At 39.6% G+C, this 25054-nt stretch overlaps 1 protein-coding gene across 2 annotated transcripts; it reads left to right on the forward strand.

The window, feature by feature from the left end:
* The first annotated feature begins 1942 nt into the window (after window positions 1-1942).
* pitpnc1b (phosphatidylinositol transfer protein cytoplasmic 1b) lies at window positions 1943-23759 on the forward strand. Of its 2 annotated transcripts, none has more exons than XM_037676882.1 (10): window positions 1943-3080; window positions 10591-10739; window positions 15996-16084; window positions 16292-16299; window positions 16448-16519; window positions 19842-19934; window positions 21086-21241; window positions 21715-21778; window positions 21939-22052; window positions 23302-23759. In XM_037676882.1, exons 1-10 carry the CDS (start codon window positions 3033-3035, stop codon window positions 23457-23459), a joined length of 951 nt encoding a protein of 316 aa, XP_037532810.1. In that variant the 5' UTR covers window positions 1943-3032; the 3' UTR covers window positions 23460-23759. The 2 variants fall into 2 exon arrangements, with proteins under 2 accessions (XP_037532810.1, XP_037532809.1); XM_037676881.1 differs by having other exon boundaries at window positions 21939-22025.
* Window positions 23760-25054: the final 1295 nt, after the last annotated feature.

Below are 25054 nucleotides of genomic sequence, written 5' to 3' on the forward strand. Positions count from 1 at the left end.
ATGCACATGCAAGTCCCCACCAATCATCTTCTAAACCGTGCCGCTGCGTGTGCTGTCAGAGCGGTGCGAATCTGGGGAAAATTGAGGCTGAGACGAGCAAAACACACCTCAACCCTCTGAAGTGGCTTCCCTTCTCCAAACACTGATCTGATAAGATAGCAGCAAACCCCACCAGGAATTTATTTTCACCGCTCTTTCTGTATGAAGCCGATGATAGCAAAGACGTGTGGAAGAGAGAGCTACTTTGGCCCTGTCTCAAGGCGCACCAAGAAAACCAAGTGGATTCTGGTGGAGATGAGGAATCCAGGGACGGTTATTGGTTTTGGGCCTCATCAGACTGACTCAGAGAAGCCAAGCATCTGCTTGTCTTATTTGATAGGGAGGCAGCAATATATGCTCTGCAGTGGCTAAGCGCCCAGCGACTGGAGAACGGACATGAGAAAGATAATATGACGGCTTCGATTCCTCCACTCATTGACTGAAAGTGGATTCAATTAAATCCAGCTGAAGGTCATGAGGTAATACAATGTAAGCGTGTCCAGCGCTGTGCTTCATTGAAGCTCATTTGGCTCGGATAATACTTAATCCAAGAGCCCACTCCGAACATTCATATACACACAGAGAGTAACCTGACAGTGAGCTGAGAAGGAAAGGCGCCTGGCTGAGAAAGTCTTCAAGTGATAAGTTGGACATTTTGAAGTGGTGTTAGGTTATAAATAATTACTGCTTTACCTGCTGTAGGTAGCTGTGTGAACACTCTCTGGAGAAATAGAGACTCAGACATAAGTTTGAGTAAAGTCAACCGCAAAGTGGTTTGCAGCCATCTTTAAACACAAATTTCAAGACGATTCGTGTGAACCGTTGTATAAACACTAACAGTGCCATCAGTTCTGCATTAATTGGTTATTCCAGTGGGAATGTTACCAACTCTGAAAAAGTTGGTATGTTGTGTTAAAAGTAAACCAAAACAGTACAAGGATTTGGAAATCTCTTAAACCCACATTTTATTTACAATGGAACAAAGTAATCGTAACAGAAGTTTAAAAAGAAGTTGTCCACACTTTTATGAGATGTGTTGCTACAAATTCAATATTACCTTTTTTCCTAAACATTCCTTAGTTTACACCAGTGGCAATTTTAGCCTCTTTTTGGGGTTGCTCAAGCACCCTTAAATTTTAACTCAGCCCCCACTGAAAAATAAAGTTGATTTATTTTTTTATATTTTTTAGGTGGTTCTGGGTTAGGGTTTTAGGTTCTGTTTATTGCAGTTATGATTCAATGCAACAAAATAAACAAATTTAAAAGGTAACAGATCATTGTAATACTTGGTTTAACATAATGACTTTAATTCCTGATGTCCGGCCCCTGAGCTGCTGAATACAACAGTAATAAACAGGAAGTACTGCATGTTCATGTGTACAAAGGTAACTGCAAGTAAATCATCCATTTTCTGTCATAAGTACATTGTATGCTTAACGGTTAAATTAAAGGTTAATGCATAAAGCTACTTGTGCTTTCTTTTGTGCGTTTTGTATGTAGATATATGGTGCAACTTCTGGTTACATAAGTTTAGTCTTTATTTGTTATGATCAGTTAACACTAAACTGATTTTATACAAAGCATTTATTAGGTAGTGTAATGTAAAGCAGAGTGCTACATCTGTAGCATCTTAGCTAGAGCAACTATACTGCATGCTGCTAGCTTAGCGCTACTTCTTGTTGTGTCATGCTCTCTAAAATGGTTAAATCAATTGTTTATTTATGTAGGTAAACGTACATGTTTAACAACCCGTTAAAATACACCAGAATGCAAGAAATGGCATCTACTTTATTCAAAATTTTATGGGGGAGGACCCCCAGACCCCCCTACCGCCAGTGTGCCCCCCACCCCCACATTAATGCTTCTGATGCCAATGGCCACCATGTTGTTCAAGCCAAGAGCCATTTGTCAGCACTGGGGGCTGAACACCCCTGGAAGTCAGATTCTAGGATTACCCCTGGTTTAAACATTTCATAAATTTACTAAACTCAGTCCAGATTACGGGGTTATGAGAGCTGCACATCATTGCGTTTTGTTTTTATTTATAGTACAACATCTCAACTTTTTCAGAATCTGGGTTGTACGACAGTCTGGCCAGAAGTCCCTCCAAGCTACACAAGAAGTGCTACAACTAAATGCTGCAAATGGTTTATAAACTAGTGTTTGAGCAGCTTTATTTGTAAGACTAGAGGTGTTTTGACACAGCATAAATCCACTGTGATCTTGGCACCGTTCAGGACTCGTCAATCCCATAAAAACTAAACTGTTTCGCCAAACTGAGATTGTTCAAGAAACAAAACTCCTGCTGCAAGTTACAGTAAGAATACTGTTGACTGCATTTAAAAAAGAAAAAAAAAACACAAAAGGAAGGGAGGTGGCACATGTAAAGAGGTACTAAAGTGCAGAGGGCGGGGAGTGGATACAACAAATGGCAGGGAAAAAAAGAGATAAGGAGGGAAACAGAAAAGAATTTGTGAGGAACTGAAAGCAGTGGAGGGTTAAGAGAGGAGGAGCACTATATAGTTTCACGAGGAGGAATTAGACAAAGCCCATACAGGGGGCAGAAGGAACAGTAAACGGTTTCATTTTTACTTCAGCTGTACTGCTTTTATTTTTTTCACTACAACAAAAAAAAGCAAACTGAAAGTAGAGGGGGAACTATCACAGAGAGCAACTAAAGGCAGGAAAGGGAAAGGGAGAGATGGCTGTTAAGAGTCGAGTCTGAAAGATTAATTGAGGAAGAGAAACAAAAAGCAGAGACGAGCCTCTGAGGAGCGAGGGAAGTAAGAAAACAGCAGATACTCATTGACAGAGAGAACGGGACCTGACTCCACGGACCACTGAGATCAGCACAACAAGGGGAAAGGAGAGCGGCTGAAAAGAGGTCACAGTGGTTGCATGAGGTTGCATGCCTGAGCAAGTCTACTATACGAGTGAGACAGCTGAGGTAAACAAACTCGAGCAAAGTTTCTCCACGTCCAAGTTGCAGCACCATGTTGATGAAAGAGTATCGCATATGTATGCCACTGACGGTGGAAGAGGTAAGTGTGTTTGCCTTTCCCACGCTCACACAAACACACCCTTGGACATGTCTTTTATAACTTGCAATCTTGATGCATTGATTTAAAAAAAAAAAAGTTTCAAAGGCGCACGCACACACTTTCTTTAGCTGCTCTGTGGAAGTTTTGGCACTTTCGTGAGGCGTCCTCTGCAGATATGATCACTGACAATCAAACAGAACCAACGCAAAAAGCCTGACCGGTATCCTTGCTCTTTATTGTGCACTCTTTTGTGCATAATATGCCTCCTCGTGCGTCTGCTTTTCCACTTCCCTCAGTGATTTTTTTATTTTTTTTGCAGCTCACGAACTAGTCGGACTGGTTCCAGCTGTGGAAAACCTGAGCACAAACAAAGGCCTGCAGTTTAATACACAAACAGATCCTGTTAGAGGAAAAAGGCAAGGAGGGAGTTATTCCCTCAGGTGTCCTTCAAAAGGAATGTCCTCATCCCCCTCCTGTGCACACCTCCACCTCTTCCAGCGCCACCTTCCCCTCACCTCTATCTGTTACCACAACAATGACAGTGACAAATAGCGGTCCAGAATGGGATTCGCAGTATCAGTACAGGGCACGCATAAACTTGAGTCTGCAGCAAATCCCCTTTTGCCTGAATGTGGTGCAAGTTCGAATGCAGCTTACTTCGAGGATGCATCAAATGAAAATGGATACCTCGTTCAAAACCGTTTACCACCGTTTCAACCAGCGCCCTGCTTTAAAGGACAATTGTGTCAATCTTTAGCGGTGAGATATCCAGGAGCACTACTCTAATACGACACAGCAGTTCAGAGTTAAGAAATGTCCCGTGCTGTTTTATCTGCTATGAGTAGAGCTCACAGGTAACAGTAGCGGGTGGGGGGTGGGGGTGTCAGCCAGGTGGATGGTTCATTCTTCACCTCCTCCCGGCAATAACTAAACATGTCCTCGGGCAAGACAATGATCCATAGATACTCAAGTCTGTTAGCGGAGGACAGATGTAGAGGCGCATAATTCATCTTCCAACCTGTATTCACACAATAATCTGAAGTGTCTATAAAATGTTATCAATCATTCTCTGAAAATTTACTGGCTCGCACTGAGAAAGTAATTAAAATGCTCCGCTTTTAATCAGTTTTCAAAGTATGAAAAGCATCTTCAAAAATGTCCCTGTGTCACTATATGTGTTTCTTAGTTGTCTAATCATCAGTAAAAACTCTTAAAGTGGTTGTTCAGGTTAAACAAACCTGATTCCATCTTTACTGGAAGTGTGTGCAGGATGTTTTTAAAAAGCTGCAGACATGTGACTTGTGAACCCCCTCAAAGTATAACCAAGTATTGTTCTGCTGTCAAAAGCCGCATTAAATACTGAGCTTAAGTGTTAAACTTCTTCTCATTTATTTACAGTTTGCTTCTAATGAGCCAGATCTTTTCCTATCAAGTGGTCTAGATCAACTATTCTCTGAACTTTAATTTTTCTTTTGGCCTTTGGTTGTTCTTTAACTTGCTTTTAGTCTTGGATCATGACAGTATGAACGTGAGGAAATTGAACAAGAGGTGAACAAAAGAAGTGCCCGTCCTAAAAACAGATGAACATCATCAGTAACTGTCTTGCCTTAAGAAAACTGGAAACAATGCACCAAACCAGTGGATCCGGACCTGATAAGATACATAAGGGGTATCAGCTGGTGTCAGCAAGTCAATTTTAAGACTTTTTAAGACCTTTTAATGCCACCTCGAATTAAATTTACGACCAAAAAGCCAATAAATATAGGAGATGGTTGGGGGATCCTGCTGTATTACAACCAAGCATAGCATATATGTCACTCAATGAGACACATTCAAGGTTAGTTTTTGTTGGTTTATTAAACATAAAGTGATATTCAGTGCTCTCTGATTCATTAGCTGTATGTGCAAGCGCAGTTATTTTATTAACACCCCCACCCCCAAAATATTACTGAATACATTCATGGCATGAGGCTCAATACACTTTGGTTGGCCTTGTAGCTGTTTTAAGTGCTTTATAAATAAAGTGGTATGGTATGGTAACGGTGTCTTAATCTCAAAGCGTCGTCCATGATTTAGTCGCAGAATAGCTAGCTAGCAAGCATACAGTATATATCAGCAGCTAGTAGAAAGTAGCTTTGACCGCCTCGAGTTAGTCGGTTTGAACCATTGAATGTATAAAAAAAAACGCAAGTTCAAAACGAAAGGAAGACCTATACACATGACTTCATGTAAAATTTTCTTTAAATTTATCTTTAACCTGCACCCTCTAGATTCTCAAGCCCGGTGGCATTCTGAAGTCATGTCATTTCAGTGTAGAGAGGCTGACGGGTATATTAAAATTTAAAAAAAGCTCAGGATGTCCTTTGCAGAGAATAAATTAACATACATTTTATTTTATTTTTATTTATTCTCAGACTGACAGATTTCTTCCCTAAAATTAAAATTATAAAATTGTTTTAAATTTTTCAATATTTACAGGATTTCAGCTCATGTAGTCATTTAATATTAATCATTTAATATTAATATTTGATCATTTGTTGAGTTGCAATTATTACAGTTAGGCCTGTCACGATAACAAATTTTGCTGGGCGATTAATTGTCGCAGAAATTATTGCGATAAACGATAATATTGTTTGAAATTTGACAATAATTAGTAATAATTGTCAAATTTAAGAAGAAATGTTGGTTAATTTTTGTGTAATATATTTTTTGACCACTGGATGGCAGTACAAGACTGTTTGAACAGAAGGATGGATAGTGAGGGAGCGAGCAGCGTGTCTCTAAGAAAAATGGGAGGGAGGCCTCTTGGCATGACATGGGTCGTCTCTCTTTCCTTTATTCCAGTTCTCATAATGGCGGACGCTCGGTGTGATTTGAGCTCTTTAGCATAGCATTTGTCACACAAAGCTTTTAATAAAAAAAAATCAGTAAACAAGTTCTCAGCTTCTTTTTGTAGAGAAAAACAACTTTTTACATGAAGGGATGGGTTTCAACCATGAATTTTCAACAGTTTCGACAAGACGGAAGTTTTTCCCTGAGGTTGGCCTTTTAGCTTAGCTGCTTTTAACGATCCAAAAATGCAATTTCAGATGGTTAAAACAGATTTTAAAGAGAAAGGAGAAAGGGAGGGATCAGTGAAGAGCACCGGAGTTGAGCCTTTTACCATACCATTTTATTTATAGAGCACTTAAAACAGCGACAAGGCCAACCAAAGTGCTGTACAGACAGAACAAGAGGTAACACACAAAGCAAAATACAAAAACCAGTCATCCAGTGTCTTCAGTAGAAAGAGACACACAAAGAAACGATAAAACTGATAAATGAAAATGAGGTCAATAATTTTATCATGTGATTCAATTGATTTATTGTATGTTTGTATTGTATGTATTATTTATTTAGATGAATATCTAAATAAATAAATAGATTGTACATTGGCAACAAGCTGCTAGAAAAAGTTGCCTACAGATTCAGTTTAAAAAGTGATTTTATCTGTAAACAACAGTAGTTTTTGATTTTACAGCTCAACTTTTCATAAAGTCAACTTCAAACGCAAAATAGGATTTCTCTGAAAATGGTCAGATACTGTTATCAGAATAACTGGACTGAAAACAACTTTTTAAAAAAATCTTGCAGAATGGCTAGTGGAGTGTCCGATGGTTAATTTCTAGCAAAATGAGTAGTTTAAGCATAACATAAGCCGCTTAGCACATTTAAAAATGCTGGGTGAAAAGCTTTAGTTAAAAGTGAGCAGAAGTATAAATTTATCTCGTTTACTTCCTGTCCCACTGACACAAAGTTTCTCTTGATATGATGAGCTATATTTACACATTTCTAAAATTTATGACAAGTCTGGTGCTTTTCTGACTGGTCTTTAAAAAACAATAGGAAGAAATATAAGCTGACAGGTCAAAACTGTCAGTCTGTGACTCATGGCAGCAGTTCAGTCCATGATGGTGATTCAAGGACAGAAAAGTCTATTTAAACTTTCTGCAAGTGTCCAAATTAGAAAACAAACAAAACAAAAAAAGATTCATAACAAGTGTAGGAGGACCTCAATGCTGTGGTATCTCATCACGGCATTAAAGCGCACATCACGTTGATGCATTAAGGTCAATGAATACCCAACAGGTAAACACTGAATGTTGACACTCCACTGTAATTTGAACAAGGAGGAGTGTCGCATGGTGTCAGCAGTGAAGGATGGCATGAAGATGTCTGCCCTTGTCTTTTTTCTTTGTTGTTGCTTTTAATTAAAATTGTGCATTTAGCACCACACTAATCAATATTGGCCAACAAAATAAATTAGATTTCAAAGGCATCAGCAGAGCAGTTTAATTCCAGTAGTTAATCATGTTATTCGCTTAAGTTAACTGTTTATTCAATAACATAAAAATGAGTTCAGCTACTGGTTTACACTTTTTAAGCAATAAAAGTTTGGGAGAAAATTAGAACAGTGGGGCTAAAATGTGCAGAGGTCACAAAGGTGCAGGACTTCAAGTACTTAGGGTCCACTGTCCAGGAAAAGTGTGGTAAAGAGGAGTGTCCATGCATGGATGGAGTGGATGGAGAAAAGTTTCAGGAGGCATTTGTGACAAAAGGGTGTCGGCAAAGATCAAAGGAAAGGTTTACAAGACAGCGACCAGCTATGTTGTATGGTCTGGAGACAGTGGCATTGACAAAAAGACAGGAGACAGAACTGGTAGTGGCAGAAATGAAGATGTTGAGGTTCTCCAAGGATGGATATGATTAGGAATGAGATCATCAGAGGTGCAGCACAGATGAACTGGGAGATAAAGTTAGAGAGACCAGACTGAGATGGTTTGGACATGTCCAGAGGAGAGACAGTGGGTATACTGGTAGAAGGATGCTAGAAATGCAGCTGCCAGGAAAAAGACAAAGAGGAGATGTATGGGTGCAGTTAGAGAGGACATGGCGGTAGCTGGGGTGAGGACAGAGGATGCAGAGGACAGAGTGAGATGGAGGAGGATGACTCACTGTGGAACAGCTGAGAGAAGATTAGGAAAATAAATATGGGCCTGAAAATTGAATTAGTGCAAAGATTAAGGATTTTTGTTTGAAGACGTTATATATACTGTATCTTAAAATGCCGTATACAGTACTGTGTCAGACTGAGTGCAGTGAGGACCTCCTTCGGTGCCTAAAGGCCTCGTCCTCTTTAGACCCTGTACAAGAAAATACTGCAGCCTCATCAGTATCAGGCTCCAACTGGAGCTGGAGCTGAGAACAAAGTTCCATCCCCCTCATTAAGCCACCACACATTCACCCCTACTGGCTGCATTAAACTTTAAAACCCTGGTATGGACCCTTTTGGGTTTTATTTCTCGCATGAAGCAAGTGCCAGTCTAAAAAATGAAAGACAAACACAGCTGAGTGTCTGTCAAGACTACACCGAAACTCAGCGAATATGGCTGATCTTGTAGCGATGGCATTTTTTTCCTTCTACTTCCCCATAGGGTCTTGTGTTTGTAGTAGGGCTGTCAACGTTAGCCTGTTAACATATGCGATTAATCTAAAAAGATTCACATTAATATTACATAATGCAGATTAATCGCATTACTTATTTTGACCTATAAAGGCCTATATCCTGTGGAAGGTTGCCTGGTTTTTCTCCAGATCCACCTTCCAGTCTAGTGGGGGCAGTAATGCACTTAAATTAGTTTGCCAACTGTCAATAAAATCAAAAGAAGAAGAAGAAGGGTTACATGTTTTCATCACATGAATAACACTTAATGAGACATATGAGTTGACATTTATAAATTAATGTTTGAAACAAAATGACTTCTGCAAACCTTGCTAAGTACGAAAACCTGGAAGACGGTTTGGTTTGAGACAAAGAAATATTTTCTTCAACATTTTATGAAAACCTGCATATTTACATTTCAAGCTTACAAAGTATATAGTGATTAATCTGACTAAATTTTTAATCGATTGACAGCACTAGTTTGTAGTAATTTTCTCAAGTGAAAAAAAAAAAATCCATCCATCCGTTATCTTTTACCCGCTTCTTCCTTTTCGGGTCACAGGGGTCACTGGTGCCCATGTCCAGCAGTCACTGTGCAAGAGGCGGGGACATCCTGGACAGGTCTCAAGTCCATCACAGGGACACATAGAGACAAACGAGACAACCATTCACTCTCTCACTCACACCTAGGGACAATTTATTGTTGATAATTAACTACATTTGATATGACAAGACATTTTTTCCCATGCCTTCTTATCCTGTTTGAGAAAGTCCAGTTTGACATTTTTAAATGTATATCTCTGTTTAAATGTCAAGTTGATTCAGTCTTATTAGCACAAAATCTCAAAGCTGCCTCGAGTGGCTTTACTGTGTTTAGTTTTGTTGTTTTTTTATTTATTTTTATTGATTAAATAACTAAAGTTTACTCTGACGAGCTGCTACAACTGACTGAGCAAGAATGGGTGAAAATATATAGAGGCACAAGTGGCGAGGACTCCTAATGTTAGACACCTAACGCAAAGCAGCTGGTCCTTGCTGTAGCTAATGAAGTACTCTGCATATTTACAATCAGTACTGTTATATTTTGAAATAATCTAGTAAAAACAAAAGTTTTAAATCCTAAAAATGCTTATTTGTGGTATCAGTAATACATGACTTTGGTCCTCCTCTTTCCATCACAGCATCTCTAATCCGTCCCTCAGGGGGTCTGCCTGTGCAAAGTGAACATCTGGGGATGTCCTGTGGGGTCTGGCACAGGAGAATCTTCAGGTTTTGTGGGAGGTTTATTTGGATCGTGCTTGTCCCTGGTGCTCCATCCCTTAGAATTTGGGGGAAGTTGGTGCCCTTCCTAAAGGTTTTAAGAAGTTTTCTAGGCGCACATTGTTCTATTGTGGGAATGTTGGTCAGCACTGGTGGAAGAGGGGTCGGGAGGAAGGGGGTGCTGGGTTAGCAGCAGTGTTAAAATGGATAATATGAGTCAAAGAAACTACCGCAAGAATGCCAGGATCCAAGGTTTTTCTGCAAAATATTGCACTGTAACAAGATGAAGCATTAAGTTCACCTTGATGTTGCTCAACCCCCCCCCCCCAGCTTTTACTGTAGTTACTCATCTTCAAAAACACTATGGTGACAAAAGCTGTCAAAGTGCACAGTTGCACTGAAAGGTACAATCTGCCTGTTAACTGTGCTGAACGCAGCACTTTATAAATGTACTTTCCACAACTTCCTCCTGCAGCTTTACAGTCTGCAGCTGCTGAACATCTGGGAAAATTGAACTTCATAGCAGTGTTTTGATTTAAATAAGGAAAAATGGGCGGTTAAAAGTTTGTCACGTTTAAAATCGTTCTTATTTTGCAAATAAACATTACAGGCGTCGAGACAAAGAAACTTTGAATGTCAATTCCATGAAAGCTGGGATGCCATCTTGATGATGATGATGTTTGTTTTGTGAATCATGGTTTCTAAGCACGTTTCTTTTCTCCCTCTCTTTTCATATTTTCCCACCACAAACCTCTTATTGGGTTCCAGTACCGGATCGGGCAGCTCTACATGATTAGTAAGCACTGCTGTGAGCAGAGCGGTGGGGGAGAGGGGGTGGAGGTGGTGAAGAATGAGCCGGACATTCACCCTCAGCACGGCCCCGGACAGGTGACCGAGAAGAGAATCTACCTCAGCAGGTAAAATTTAACGACTGTGCTGCTGCACGATTTACAGCCCCAGTCCGAGCTTGTCAGTTCAAACATTACAATAACCGATGCTGTTCGATCTTTAGCCTCTTCCCTCGCTCTAAAGCTTTACGTCTTGTACTTCCAAGTTAGTGACGAGCAATAAAACATCGTTTCAACACAGCAGTACCCACTGAGCACTGTAAGCAGCCTAAATCCAAAGTCCAAGTACCTTTAATCTGAAATACGTCAAAGTCTTTTATTGTGAAGCAACAGCGAAATATGTTATTGTTCCCTGAGCTCACAAGCCAGTAAACCTTTAAGTGCTCTAATTGTGTAAACACAGCTGGGAGGAAAACGTCCGCGTCATCCCGATGGCGGTAATTGCAGGATGATAGGAAAGTTTTCAGCTTCTCATTATTTTCCTTTGCAGAGAGGAAAATGTTTCTGTCAGCAGTCAGAGCCTATTTAAACCATGTGCAGAAAAAGTGAAAATGATCAAAAACAAAACATTAGCACGAAATATTTAAATAAAAAAACTAAATCATATTATTTCTGAGGGTTTCAACTCATTAAAGAGGCTTTACGGTAATAATCCTAATCACAACCGCAAGTAGACAAAACCACTGTTAAAGTGTGAGATTATATTATAATTTACTTATCCATACATAAACACGTGGGCAGAGGAGTTACTTTTATGTATTTTTTTGTCGTCTGAGAGCAGCAGCCAGAAAAGAAAACTAAATGTTTATTCTTACTAATTTAAGAAATCAACTGTAACAAGTTTATTAGTGAGTTTAAATAAAAGGGTGCTGGGAGGCAAAGTCTTTAGTTGCTCTGTTTTCCTGTTTTATTTTAATCCAGGGTCAGAATGTACTCTGTAGGTCCACTGATGTGTGCTTGTACAATTTTTTTTTTTTTCTGTTTTGTGACGAATACAGAGAAGAAATTAAATACATTTTTCATTTACCCTTTATTATTCATTCATTCAACCTTTATTTAGACAGGTAAATCCCATTGAGCCTCGAGGACTCATTTACAAGAGAGACCTGATCATACAAAAAAAAAAATTTAATAGGATGGCTAAAAAAATAAAAGTAACAAAAAACAGCTAGATTCTAAGGCGAATTTAGAAAACTAAAAACAGGAGCATGTCTGCATTGGTCCCTGCCAGGAGTCCAACAGATTCTTAAAGGCACTTAGAGGTCAAGGTCGAGAGCTTCAAGTCTTTTGCAAGATATTCCAGGAAACAGGAGCAGAGTAGGAGAAGGCCCTTTTGCCAAGTTCAGTCCGCACTGAGGGAACACTGCAGGTAATAATGTCCTGAGAGCGCACGCTGTAGCTGCACTCACGCAGAGACATGTAGGAGGAGATGTATGAAGGCAGCAGACCAAGAAGTGATTTAAAGATAAAATGTACCAGTGAGAGAGTCTGTATGAAGTTAATGATGTCCAGTTAACCAGTGAATACAGGGTGCAGTGGTGGGTACGATAATCACAGCCAGTTATGAATCTTAGTGCACCATGATAGACAACATCCAACATCTGCAGGGTTCTTGTAGGAGCGTTCATGTAAATAATGTCACCGTAATCAATTGAGGGAAGGAAAGTCACAGATACAAGGCATTTTCTAGCATTCAGGGTTAGGATCTGTTTCTGAAAAAGAAACCCAGTTTAACTTTCAGTTTCTTTACCAAGTTTTCCACATGGAGCTTTAAAGAGAGATGCGAGTCGACCAAGATACCCAAATATTTATAGGAATCAACAAACTCAATTGGGACATCATTTGAGGATAAAATCTGAGGAAGAACTGCTGGGACCAACTTCCTATTTGAACAAAGCATCCCTTTGGTTTTGTCGGCATTTAGAACAAGTTTGAGGTGGAACAAATCAGACTGGATGATGTTAAATGCAGATTTCAAAAGCTGGAAAGCCTTAACTGTTTTAGCTCGACAATAAGCAACTGTGTTGTCAGCATAGAAATGTATGGATGCATCAGGGATGTTTTTACCTACATTATGTATGTAGATTATAAAGAGGGTGGGTCCTAAGACTGAGCCTTGTGATACGCCATTGTTGACTGTTAAATAACTGGAGGAAGTACCATTATGTTGAACACACATTATACTATGCATGTGTTGCAAATCACCAGAAAATATGTCTGCCACTGTTTTGGTTCCCCCACTTTTCCCAGTCTGGACAAAATTTTGTATATATTTTTTTTATTTTTGGTATAATTATTATTTTAAATAAGTCTCAGATAGACACAGTCCTTCTGCAAGTGTATGAAGCAGCAAATGATGAGCATACTATGCTGACTTCAAAACACGTTTAGCATTAATAGCACAATGCCTCAAAATATATACCCTTTTACATTAAATAGCAGTAATTTATTTTTTTCTTAAGGATCTTAATGGTGTGAAGAGCTAGATTTACTCATTTTGACTTTTATACTGGTAGTCATTTATAAGCAATTCTATAAATGTATAATTCTTGTCCAATTACAATTCTAATAACTACTATTACTCTCCAGCTCAACCCTCGGGTTATGGGCACCTCTGGCTCAACAAGACTGAGATGTTGGCAGCCAAATGCTAAAATATAGACTTTAGCATTTGACATGAATGTTTCAGGTTATGACTGCAAGGATGAACCCTTCTCTCTAAGCTGCCTTTGGTTCTTCACACATGAATCCATCAAACTGACCCCATCCCACAACTATGTGTGTAATATGAAGCTGGCATCTCACTCACAAACTCATCTCTGTGACTACCTCCCTTTTCTGCTCAGAGGCATAATAACAATTTTAACTCCTCCACTCAGACTTTTAATTACACCAAAAAAGGAAGCAAACGACTTTGAAAGTGTCGAGATCGCGATACCAGGTCTAAAATCACCATCAGACCGTTTTGAACAAAAGTGATCTAAATGAAATCAGCAGAAAAAGAGCAGGAGTAGGGCTGAACAATTCATTGCATTTGCAATAATATCGTGTGCGATATGATAAAAGAAGATTTCCTAATCACAAAGGCTGCAATTTTACTGGTCATGTGATCTGGTTACGTGACTTGCGAGTGAGTGGAGCAACGCAGAGCAGGTAGTGGGAAAAGTCTACATTATCTATATTGACTATAAAAAAGAAGATGCTACACAACGACATATTGTGCAGAACCTGCCTTGCCGCTACCTCTCAAGGTTTTGTTTTTTTTTCTTGCTACCTCTCAAGGTAACACCACAAATCTTAATCAACACTTAAAAAACACCACAAAACCATTTACGATGGTTGCATGGCTAGAATGCCAACGGCCAGCGTCTCAGCTTCAAGTAAGCAAAGTACCAGCCGACAGGGATCACTGACCCAACTGTTCGAAGCTATTACTCCGTATGAACATAATTCGAAACAGCACGCGGAAATAACTCGAGCAATAACGGAGTTCATAGCGAAAGACATGATGTCCATTAATATTGTGACCAAGCCTGGGTTTACAGCTTTGGTAAACCAAGTGGATAAGCGGTGCAGAATGTCCTCACACACACATTTTAGCCAAGTTGCTATACCGGAGGTACACAAAAAAAATGCAGAAACAGAGCTGAAGCAGAGCTGAAAACAGTGGAGTTGTTTGCAACTGAAAGAGATTGATTTATTGATTGTGTTCGTTGAAAAATACTCAAGAAGAAGACAATGAAAAATAATGGCATATTAAATTGCAATTGCAATACTGAGGTAAAAAAAATCGAAATTAGAATATTTTCCAAAATGGTTCATCCCTAGGCAAGAGGGTGATCTACTCTGCTCTGGTTGCATATTTTCACCGTTAGCCAAGGCCTAACAACACTTGAGGCAACTTTCCAGAAGTAGAAATCATTTTGCAACAATATTTCTGTAAGTTCATGGACATTTTGCACCAAAGCCATGTTTAGTTTTCCTTATTTTGTGTTCCTTTCTTGGCAAAGTCACAATTTGAAACATTGTTGATTAGATAGAGATTTTTGTCACGACTGAACTTAATAAAAAGCTAAGGGAGCTGGGGGTATAAAATTATCTTGATTATCACGCCATTTATAGTCTGTCAACTCAAAAGCATTGCTCAGGGCAGCACATGTCATTTAGGCTTTTTATACTCCGTGCTTCCAGTTATGATTGACAACAGCAGTTTAGTAACAAATTAACAGCCTATCAGAACAAAATGTCACTCTTGCTAATCTAATCTATTTTCTCACCGCTTTATCTCAAATTATGTGCTTGTTTTAATCTTTAGGCACAAGCACCGTTGTTTTTCTTAAAGCACGGTGACAAAAATACATGTAGACATTTATGTCAATCTATTTCCACTTGATAAGCACTGAAAGTATTACCCTGATCTAAGCTAATAGGAAGTTGTTACATATTAAACTGACACATAAGATTAGTTTTAAGCTTGTCTTTGCATCCCAAGCCACAAAAATAACAAGTTTAAATACAAAAAATATGATGCGCCTCCTTATTTTTTAAGGTTTTTCATCCATGTTCTATAGTAGTCGTGTTCTGTGGAAAGGTGGCGAATAATTCTTATCTGATCTGATCTGAAGATGGCAGCAATCCACTTTGGTCTTGGACTCATGATTAGCTTGTCAAATTGGTCAAGAGCAAACTATTAAATCAAAATTAAAACCCTAACTGCAAGCGGTAAGGTACAAAACAAACGCGTTTTCAAAACACCGAATTGTCATTTTAAGCTTGATATTGTATGCGTAAGTGCATTTTTCATGCCACTCTGCTGAAAAGATGTATTTTATTTCTTCTTAATGTAAAACTCTTTATTATGAAATATGTATCTAAAATAACCAGAATTCTCTCAACTCATTTCCTAGCCTTGGGATAGCCCCACTTATTACCCTGATACAACCTCAAGTCTTATTCCAATTACTACCATAAACCCAAGGTCTACCCTTTAAATAAACACTTGAGGAAATGAAGACACTCTCACTCTGGAGGATTTTTCTAATATATGAGCACTTGTGGGACACTTGGTCCTTGTTAATAAGGACTACAGAAACAGACACATGGGTACACAGACTATTGAACTTCAGTTCTGTTCCGACTTTGAAGCCACGGAAATAGTTTATCACCACAGATGTAACTGAGAATGAGTCATACAAATGATCACTGTGATGAAAGAAGCCTACAGGTAATCCAGCTATAAATGGTACAATAAAACTTCTATAATCTCCCTCCTGCTCTCCTATACCTTAACTCACTCTGAAATTCTACCTTTTCTTCTGCTTTCAGTAAACTTCCATCTTGGATCAAAGCTTTTGTCCCACGATTCTTCTATGTGACAGAAAAGGCCTGGAACTTCTACCCATATACCATTACAGGTATTTGTGGGTCACTACTTGTTGGGTAAACTATAAATATCTAAATGCATGCACATAGTGATTTTACAAGTGCCATTTAATATTGAACGTGTGCGAGTTGAGCTGTGGTTGGCTTGTGTTGAATGTGCAGCTGCAATTTCATGCTCTTGCAATTGAGTAACAAATGCTGTTTCTCCCTTTTCATATTGCATGTCCTTGGTATTGCAGAGTACTCAGTAAGTATTCTCACACATCATTTACTTTGCATGAAAGCAACAGCACCTCTTTCCAGCATCAGTGGATTTAATCTGCGCACTGACTTTGCTTTCTGTATTTCAGCTCTTTTTTCCCTTTTATTTATTTATTCATTACTCCTGTCTGTAGGTATCGTTCGTCCCCCGGTTCAGCATTCGCATTGAGACGAGGTTCGAAAACAACAACGGCAGTAACAACAATGTGAGTATGGGCCCAAGCGAGAGGTGGAAAAAGACAAGAGTGATTAAAGAAGGGGGGAAGAAGGTGAGATAGACAAAGGGGAAAGAGAGGAATTGCAATTTTCTCTGCAGCGCCACGAAAAAACGTTCATCAAATTGATGTGGCCATTACAAGGAAAACAAGCAAAGCACAAAATGCACTATTGGCAGATCTATTAACCAGATGTGCAGGGTGCTGATCATTGCTGCCATGCTGCACTCGATGCACAGCCACTGCACATAAACATACTCAGAGATTCACAAGCAAATGCAGGTCTATCTGGTCCCTGAGTTTAAACGATGTAATCAAGGAAAGACAAGAAACAAGACCCAACATGTCAGAATTCAAATGGTGCTGCACGTTGAGAGAAACGCTGCTAAAATTGTTCCATGCCACTGCAGGTTTGCACTCACTTCAGTATTTGCAAACCTGCAATTTAAGGTCATTAAAGAAACATTATGAATGACCCTGACATGCCAGCTTTTTTCAAAGCATGCATGTTGGAAATATTGAAGTAATCTCTTTCTCACATGCAGCAGGTTCAAAGATATATCAAATCACATTTTTGGTTCCTTGAGAATTACAAATCAAATGTTCTATTTGCTTCAGTTTATTTTTATGTCTCCATAGGAAATATTTTCTGATTAAGTTGCTATAGTGGGATCTTTATTGAATAAACTTTGCTCACAAACTAGGAACATTTGAAGGAACTCGACAAGTTTACACAGCAGGAACTAAAATTACAATTAGAACCCGGAGAATATTTTTTTGTTTGTTTGTATTGTCCATGCTCAATAACCCAGGTATAAAATCCAACATCATTCAATCAGGTCATCTGGATGGTTTCTTTTTTTTGTGCTGAGACGTTTCGCCCTCCAACCAAAGGGCTTCATCAGTCTGAGGAAACGCCAAACAAAACCGATTCTCCTCCAACCACCTACTCCAAAGTGGAATTAAACAGTTATGTTGGTGCTAAGATGGCCTTTGTTTGTATTGTTTCCCAAATATCCCTGCAGAGGTGGTAGTATTTCCCTACAATTCATGACTTTGTGATAAAGCTTGCAGAAAACATTCCCCACTCAGTGAAATTTGTGTTTTTCACTTTTAATTTAGTGATAACCCTCATGTACCGGTAATCCTGATTTTTTTTTTCCAGCTAAATTTAGACCACATTTAAACCACAGTTTTGTACTTGTTACTTAATTTATGCAAGACACAAACAAAAGGAAACATGAAAAAGCAACTCAAGTATGGAAATTATTTGACATGTGTCAATGAACACCAATCAAGATTACAGACCAACTTGAAAATATTGAGTTGTACTTTCAATGGCTATTGTCCCCACTTTTTAAAATCATCAAAATTCAATCAAAACATCAACATGTTGAAAAGGGAAAAAAAAATCATGGTTAGTTTGAAGACACATTTTCAGGTCTCTCTTGTAAATGAGTTCTCGAGGCTCAATGGGATTTACCTGTCTAAATAAAGGTTGAATGAAAATATTTAGACATTTCTATTTTACTTGCAGATGGTTTACAAGAGGGGTGAGACCAGCTATGTTGTATGGTCTAAAGACAGTGGCATTGATAAAAAGACAGGAGAAAGAACTGGAAGTGGAAGAAATGAAGATGTTGAGATTCTCCTTAGGAGTGACAAGGATGGATAAGATTAGGAATGAGATCATCAGAGGTACGGCACTGGTTGAACAACTGGGAGATAAAGTTAGAGAAACCAGACTGAGATGGTTTGGACATGTCCAGAGGAGGGACAGTGGGTATATTGGTAGAAGGATGTTAGAAATGCATCTGCAGGAAAATAACAAAGAGGAGATATATGGATGCAGTTAGAGAGGACATGGAGGTAGTTGGAGTGAGGACAGAGTGAGATCAATCAATCCTGAGATGGAGGAGGATGACTCGCTGTGGCGAGCCCTGAAGAGAGAACAGCCAAAAGAAAAAGATTTTGTTTGCAGATGAAAAAATATAACTTTTCATAATTAGTCGCAGAAACAACAAACCATATTTAACCTTTATCTAACCAAATAAAAAAACATTAGATCAAGATATCTTACCAGGATGACCTGGGCAAGAGGTCAGTAGTATATATTATAAAACAATGTAGCAATAAGTAACAATATAGGATATCATGTGCTCCTAGCAAAATACCTAATAAAAGAAGGACCTAAACTTCCATTTGTAAAAGAAAATCAAGACTTTTTGGCATAATTGACACATTAAAGTTTGAAAACACCACATACAGATTGCAGAATGCCTTAATTGTAGAAGTGTCTTGTGTAGCTGATTTGCTCAGCAGGAGGCAAAAGCACTAGCAACGCAAAAAGTAGGAGTTTGAACCTCTGTGTGGTTAGTCCGTCTCTGCTAATGAGACTGTATCTATTTGACGTCCAAATCAATTTTTACGTCTGCTAAACTTTAAGTTTTACACCAAATTTAGCACGATTGTCTGTAAATGTCTACTCTAAGACATTTTAGATGTCTTTTCAACACACTCTCCAAGCAGAAAGTTCCTAGGCGGGGTCAAGCCCAGGACTTTCTTACTACAAGGCAGCAGTACTAACCATCTGTGTCATTATCCATGCAAAAACAGAGAAGGTCTTTTTATGGGTTACATTCACATTTTGATTTCACTTGAATTTCTTGGTAACGTTTTCAATAGATGACTGAATTGAGTATTTTAACAGAACAGGTTATATCTATCCCATTGAAAACCTGTGGAAAAGTTGCCTGTTTGATACCCAGGATACACAGTGAAAGGCATCACAATCCCTGCAGCTAATGCAACGTACGAACATGCAGGACATTGGTTTAGACACAACAAGGTAACAGTGCAAAGCAAGCTGTTACGCCTGGTGTACCTTAGTTGCTAGCTACTGTGAAATAAACAATGTGTGTGGCATTACAACAAATTTTGTACAAGGTCAGGTAAAAGTGCAGTTTTTATCCATTTTCACACCATACTCATGAGGAAAACTCATAGCACCTCTTTTTCCATCTCTTTAATATCCCTCTTACATTTGTGTTGTTTTTACCCTCATCCCCTCTTCTCTATCTGTTCTCTCATCTGTTTGCTCCAGTGTGATTTCCTCTGAGGGCCCCAGGGTGGGATATACAGTAGTGGGGGGGTGTTATGGTGTGTGACCTCAGTTTTCTCCACAGTTACTCATCTACTCTTATCCTGCTCTCCGCTGAGTGAAGAGTCCATGTGTGTATGGGTGGTTGTGCGTCAGCTGTCATTACAATGAATGATCCCCCCCCCCCCCCCCCCCCATCTGTTTTGGACATAGGTATTTGGGGACACGCCAACTCCAGCTGAAAATGTGAGTTTCCTGGATATCCTCAGTGACCCTATTCCAGAAAAGCACAAAATAGAATCAGAGGTATGTGAGACACTATTAAAACACAAAAAGCAGCACATACGCACAGAAAAAACACCATTGTATGAGTAAAATGTGCATGATTACAGTAAAGCAATAGAGTAGCTCTTTTAAACTGTGGTTCTGCAGAAAAGATATAAACAAATAATATCTTACCTGTTGTAGATGGTTGTTTGAAGAGTCTCAGTGTGGAAAAACTGCCCATCAATCAGCTCAGTAATAAACAATTTCTCCAAACTGAAGAGCTATGTATAACAGGTTAGATATTAATTGTTTGTATCTTCTCAATCTATGGTAACTCCACTGTGAATGATCTTAGTATTGCTTTAAAAATATTCAGTTTGTAGAAAAAAAAATGCTTTAAGGCAGTCCAAAAACACCCTCATTAGCACCTGTGATGCTCTCCACCACAACTGCTGCTGCACATATTATTTTAATTATCACATAAATATAAATGTAAACACAGCGGATCCTGTTTTTATGCGGCGTTTCATCATTTATGACAGAAAACATAAAACTGAAATTTGTTACAGCTTGATTTAAAAACAACTCATCTGGATTCCCAGCGTTATGTCCTTACTCCAGGTCAATAAAATCAGCACACAGACATTAAACACTTCTTTAAAGGTTTATAGTGTATAAGCATGTGGACACAGAAATTATAATCCACTACACCAAAATCCTTAATGGCTTTAGGTTTTCCCCCCGCTGAACAGAAAACACGACTCAGCCTCTTTTCCTTTTTTCGTTCCGTCTCATCCAAGATTTCACACTTCCTTAGTGCCTGCAAGCCCTTAGCAACAAAGGTGAATTCACAGGTTTGTGTGCAAAAAGGAAAAAAAGGATGCACACAGGCACTTAGCGGGGATGCGTACAAGCACACGGGAATGCACTTACAAGCAAAAACGTGTCTAAAAAAAACACCTGATATTTATTGAAAATGTAAAATACCAAAACACCCTTTGGTTACAAGTGCATAATGTGTACAATCGCATACATTCCTCTTCAGGGTTGTGTTGAGCAACAACCTGCTGACACCTCCACATGAATGTCAAAACTCATCCTTGTACAAAGACAAGCTCGCAGCACATGCACAGACATCCATACAGAGCTGCCGTTTCTGCAGAGTCAGCTTCAGTTTCTGCTCTGTTAAGGACCTGAGCCGCTGGCGCTCAAGTAAAACCAACCGAGGGCCTCTGAAGGAGGGCTGGAGAGACCACCACAACCCCATCATGTGCTCCTATAAGAGAGTGCAGTGCAGCTTCGAGGTGTACGGCTTCCAGACCAGGACGGAGGACTTTGTGCACAAAGTGAGTTTTTCTTTCACCTTTTGCCGTGTTGATGTGAGGAAGCTGGTTCGAGGACAAAATGACAATCCTCATTTGATGCAGATTGTTTCTAACGACTCCAGCTTGCCTTTTGTGGCATGCTGACACAAATAAATCATCACCACATTAATTTCCGGACATTAGCTTAATTACTAACACAGCGAGGGCGGCGAGTCTCTAATGACCTCTGCACTGCGTCTCAGGGCGTTCGCTGTTTCACTTCTAAGAAAAACGTCATTTCTCACACATGAAACCTGCAACGAAGCGTGAACAAAAGTGTTTGCTTCATTTAGATAACACTTTTGATGGGCATAACCAATTATATCAAAACAATTTCACAAACTTTGACTCTAATGGCCAAATCATTGAAATGCAGCATTTCACACACACAACAGCGGTGCGCTTTTAATCATACTTCAGTTCTTGACATGTTCTTGTTCCGTTTCTAATCTCAGATTATCAAAGACATTCTTCTGGTTGCCCACAGGCAGGCGGTGGCATGGCTTGACGAGTGGCACGGTGGGTCAAAAGCACCACTTTAGATTCTACAAAACCAAATTGAGAATATAAAGAATGTAAAAAAAAAAATTGACTTTGACATCTGTGAAATCAAGCCCATATTTTCCACTCTGTTTGATGCTTTCTGCACATGTCTGCTTGTACTCTGCTTTCCCCACAGGGCTGAGCTTGAAAGACGTGAGAGAGTACGAGAAAAACATGCAAGAGACGACCAACAGCAAAGTTACATCCACTCAGATTGACGCAGGTGAGGTTGCAGCGCCTGACCTGCATTGTACTGAAAAGCCTCAGAGGATAGGAGGAGAGAGGAGGAGAGAGAGGGACAGCTGCATGGGTGAGCAGCAGAGAGAGAGAGGGAGGTGGAGGTGAAGGCAGCGGCAGCAATGAGGCGTAGATAAAAGGAGCAGCAGGTCTGAAATGTATATTTGTGCCCCACTAATTATCTTTGCATTCGAGTTCACCATAAAATTTAAAAAAAAAAAACAGGAGTGAAGGCAGGGAAAGCAGAAATTCACACATCTTTACTCATTTATAGTAAAAAGAAACGGCTAAATTGTACGAACGAATAGCCAGAGAGCAGGTTGGACCATTAGTGCGCTCACAGTGCCCTACAAGTACCCAAATGGTCGGAGAACATCTGTGTGAGAAAAATGTAAAGGCATTTCACAACAACGAGCAGCGAGGAGGGACAAACAGAGAGTGTGTGCCCAGAAAAACACAACAGAGAGACAGATGTAGTGTGCGAGTGTGTGCACATTGGAGATGTGGTGATTTGTGTAGTGATAATGCTGCTCCTATGTTCTGAGAACCAGTGTAATGCAGCCACCTGCTGCACGCCCTATCACCAGCCCGCTGAACATAAACAACCAGACATTGCAGCACTTAGCTGTAAATGTCAGACCTGGTGGGTTTGGGCACATATGTACGGCGTGCATGTGTGTGCGTGGGCACCCTGCCCCCTGCTGGTTTGTCTGTCGAACCTCAGCAGCGTGTGAGAGAAATCTAAAGTACAAATCCCCATATGGTCTGTGCCATCTTGAGCCTGTGCTCTCTTTCCCCCGCTCCCTCTGTGTGTGATGATGAGAGACATCAAGCTGCAACCAATCTGCAGTCATTGCTCAACCTGCTGCAGCTCCTGCACTGCCGTGACCCCCTACAGGCCAAAAGCTGCCACAGCGTCCAGCCCTGCACAGACTGAGAAATACCGTAGTTTTCATTTCATTCATCTGCTGTAATAAAAGTAAATGGATGTCATTTACTCGAGAGAATCTAATAAGGAGCTGGCTGCATGAACTGAATACTAATAAAGGATTAAACTAATGGGAGCTGAAGTGCATGACACAGATCTTAAGGATTCTTAATACATTAGAAACCCAAAGGAGGCATTAATTTCGTCTTATTTTGAAGATTTTCTTCTTTCCACCATATTTGGTTTGTTCATTTTCAGTCTGATTTATATGCAAAGTATGAAATACACTTGCTCTGTCATAAACGTAAAGGAAATATCCGTCTCTCCATCTCAGGCTCCCAGGTTCCCTCCCGACCTGCGTTCTTTCGCTCCATCTCTGTGACAGACGAGCGTTCCCTGAAGAAGATGGGAGTGACGACAGTGGACGTGACTGACACGTCAGCCCTCACCGTGCCGCACAGCCCCGCTCGCCTCAACTCAACTCCTGAGTGATACTTCAGACCCGGCGCACAACACAAAACCCAAATCAACCGGGCTTAAGCCATGTTTTTTTTTTTTTCTAAAGAATGAAAGAACATAGGCACAAAGAGCAACATAATTCCAAAGGGCCCTTTTTGTCATTTTGGGGAACGAAAAGACGAGGTGATCAGTCCAATCCAACTTTATTTATAAAGCACTTTAAACAACCATACAGGACCAAAGTGTTGATCAGTACCACTGGAAAATAATACAATGCAAAAACACAGTTCAGTCTTCAAAAAATACACTTAAAAGTAGGGATGCACAACATTATAGGCATGGTATTGGCCGATATTAGTGTTAAAGTTCAATATCGGACATTCCATCAAAATAACTCACCGATATAAAAGACGCTGTTTTTGTACGACAACCCAGTGACAAGGATGCCTGCAGCGGCATCACCACATGATGACATCACACACACCTACCTGATCTGATCACAGCAGAGAGGAAAAGTCAAAATGTCAGTGGTGTGCAAGTTTTTTTTATCCATTGAGGATGTCGGATTCCAAAGATTTGTGGACTACGGTGAGCCTCGCTACCTAGTCAGAGATATTTTTCTGACGTAACCTTACTGCAGCTAGGAACCTGGAACAAGCCTCCACAATGACTAATGCTAATAAATAACATTTAATACTTTTCATTTAATTGAAGTTAAAGTGCTAAGCATATCATATGGCTGTTACTGAATATATGTCACCAGCTCTTACAGCTGTTACACATTTTTTGTAGCAAATAAGCCTAAATAAGAGGGCTATGTTCTGACAAAGGAAAGTACATAAAATATCGGTATTTGTATCGGTTATTGGCCAAATAAGTTTTAACATATCGGCATATCGAACATCGGCCAAAAATCCAATATTGTGCATCCCTACTTAAAAGCAGTTTAAGCTGAACATCAAGTTCATGCCCAATAATCCGGGTTAAAAATCCAGCAAAGTTAAGTCAGGGCCTCTGGACGGTTTCTTTTTTTTGTTGTTGAAACGCTTCGTCTTTCATCCATAGGACTTCAAACTCAGTCCCACAAGCAGCACACGCACATAGTAAGACGGGGGAGAGGGCTGACTCCAGAAACCATCTTATCACCATCAAACTGGTTGGTCCACTATGTGAGTGTGCTGCTTGTGGAACTGAGTTTTTGTTGTGGCTTCTTGGACTGATGAAGTCCTTTGGATGAAGGACGAAACGTTTCAACAACAAAAAAAGAAATCGTCCAGAGGATCTGACTTAACTTTGTCGAGTTTAAGCTGAACAGTTAAGACATTATGGCTTATTTCCTTAATTCAGTATATTCTTACACAAATATAAAAAAATAAGCAATTTATCTCATAATAGAAGTTATAGTGCGCTTATTTTATATAAGGTAAAGCATTTCGATTAAATTGAACACAAATTTTGTAGCTTTTTTTGGGACAGAATCAAACTAGCCAATTAAGATGTTTATTAGTCTCTATGTGAAGCTAATCTAACTGGCTGCAGCTTCTGATCACTGTACACTTTTTAAAAAAAGAGTGGTATTGAGCTCTTCAGTTCACAGCCAGACAGCACCAAAATGTTAAACAATTCCT

Source organism: Nematolebias whitei, chromosome 5, assembly GCF_014905685.2.
Source record: "Nematolebias whitei isolate Nwh7 chromosome 5, NemWhi1, whole genome shotgun sequence".
NCBI classification, from domain to species: Eukaryota; Metazoa; Chordata; class Actinopteri; order Cyprinodontiformes; family Rivulidae; genus Nematolebias; species Nematolebias whitei.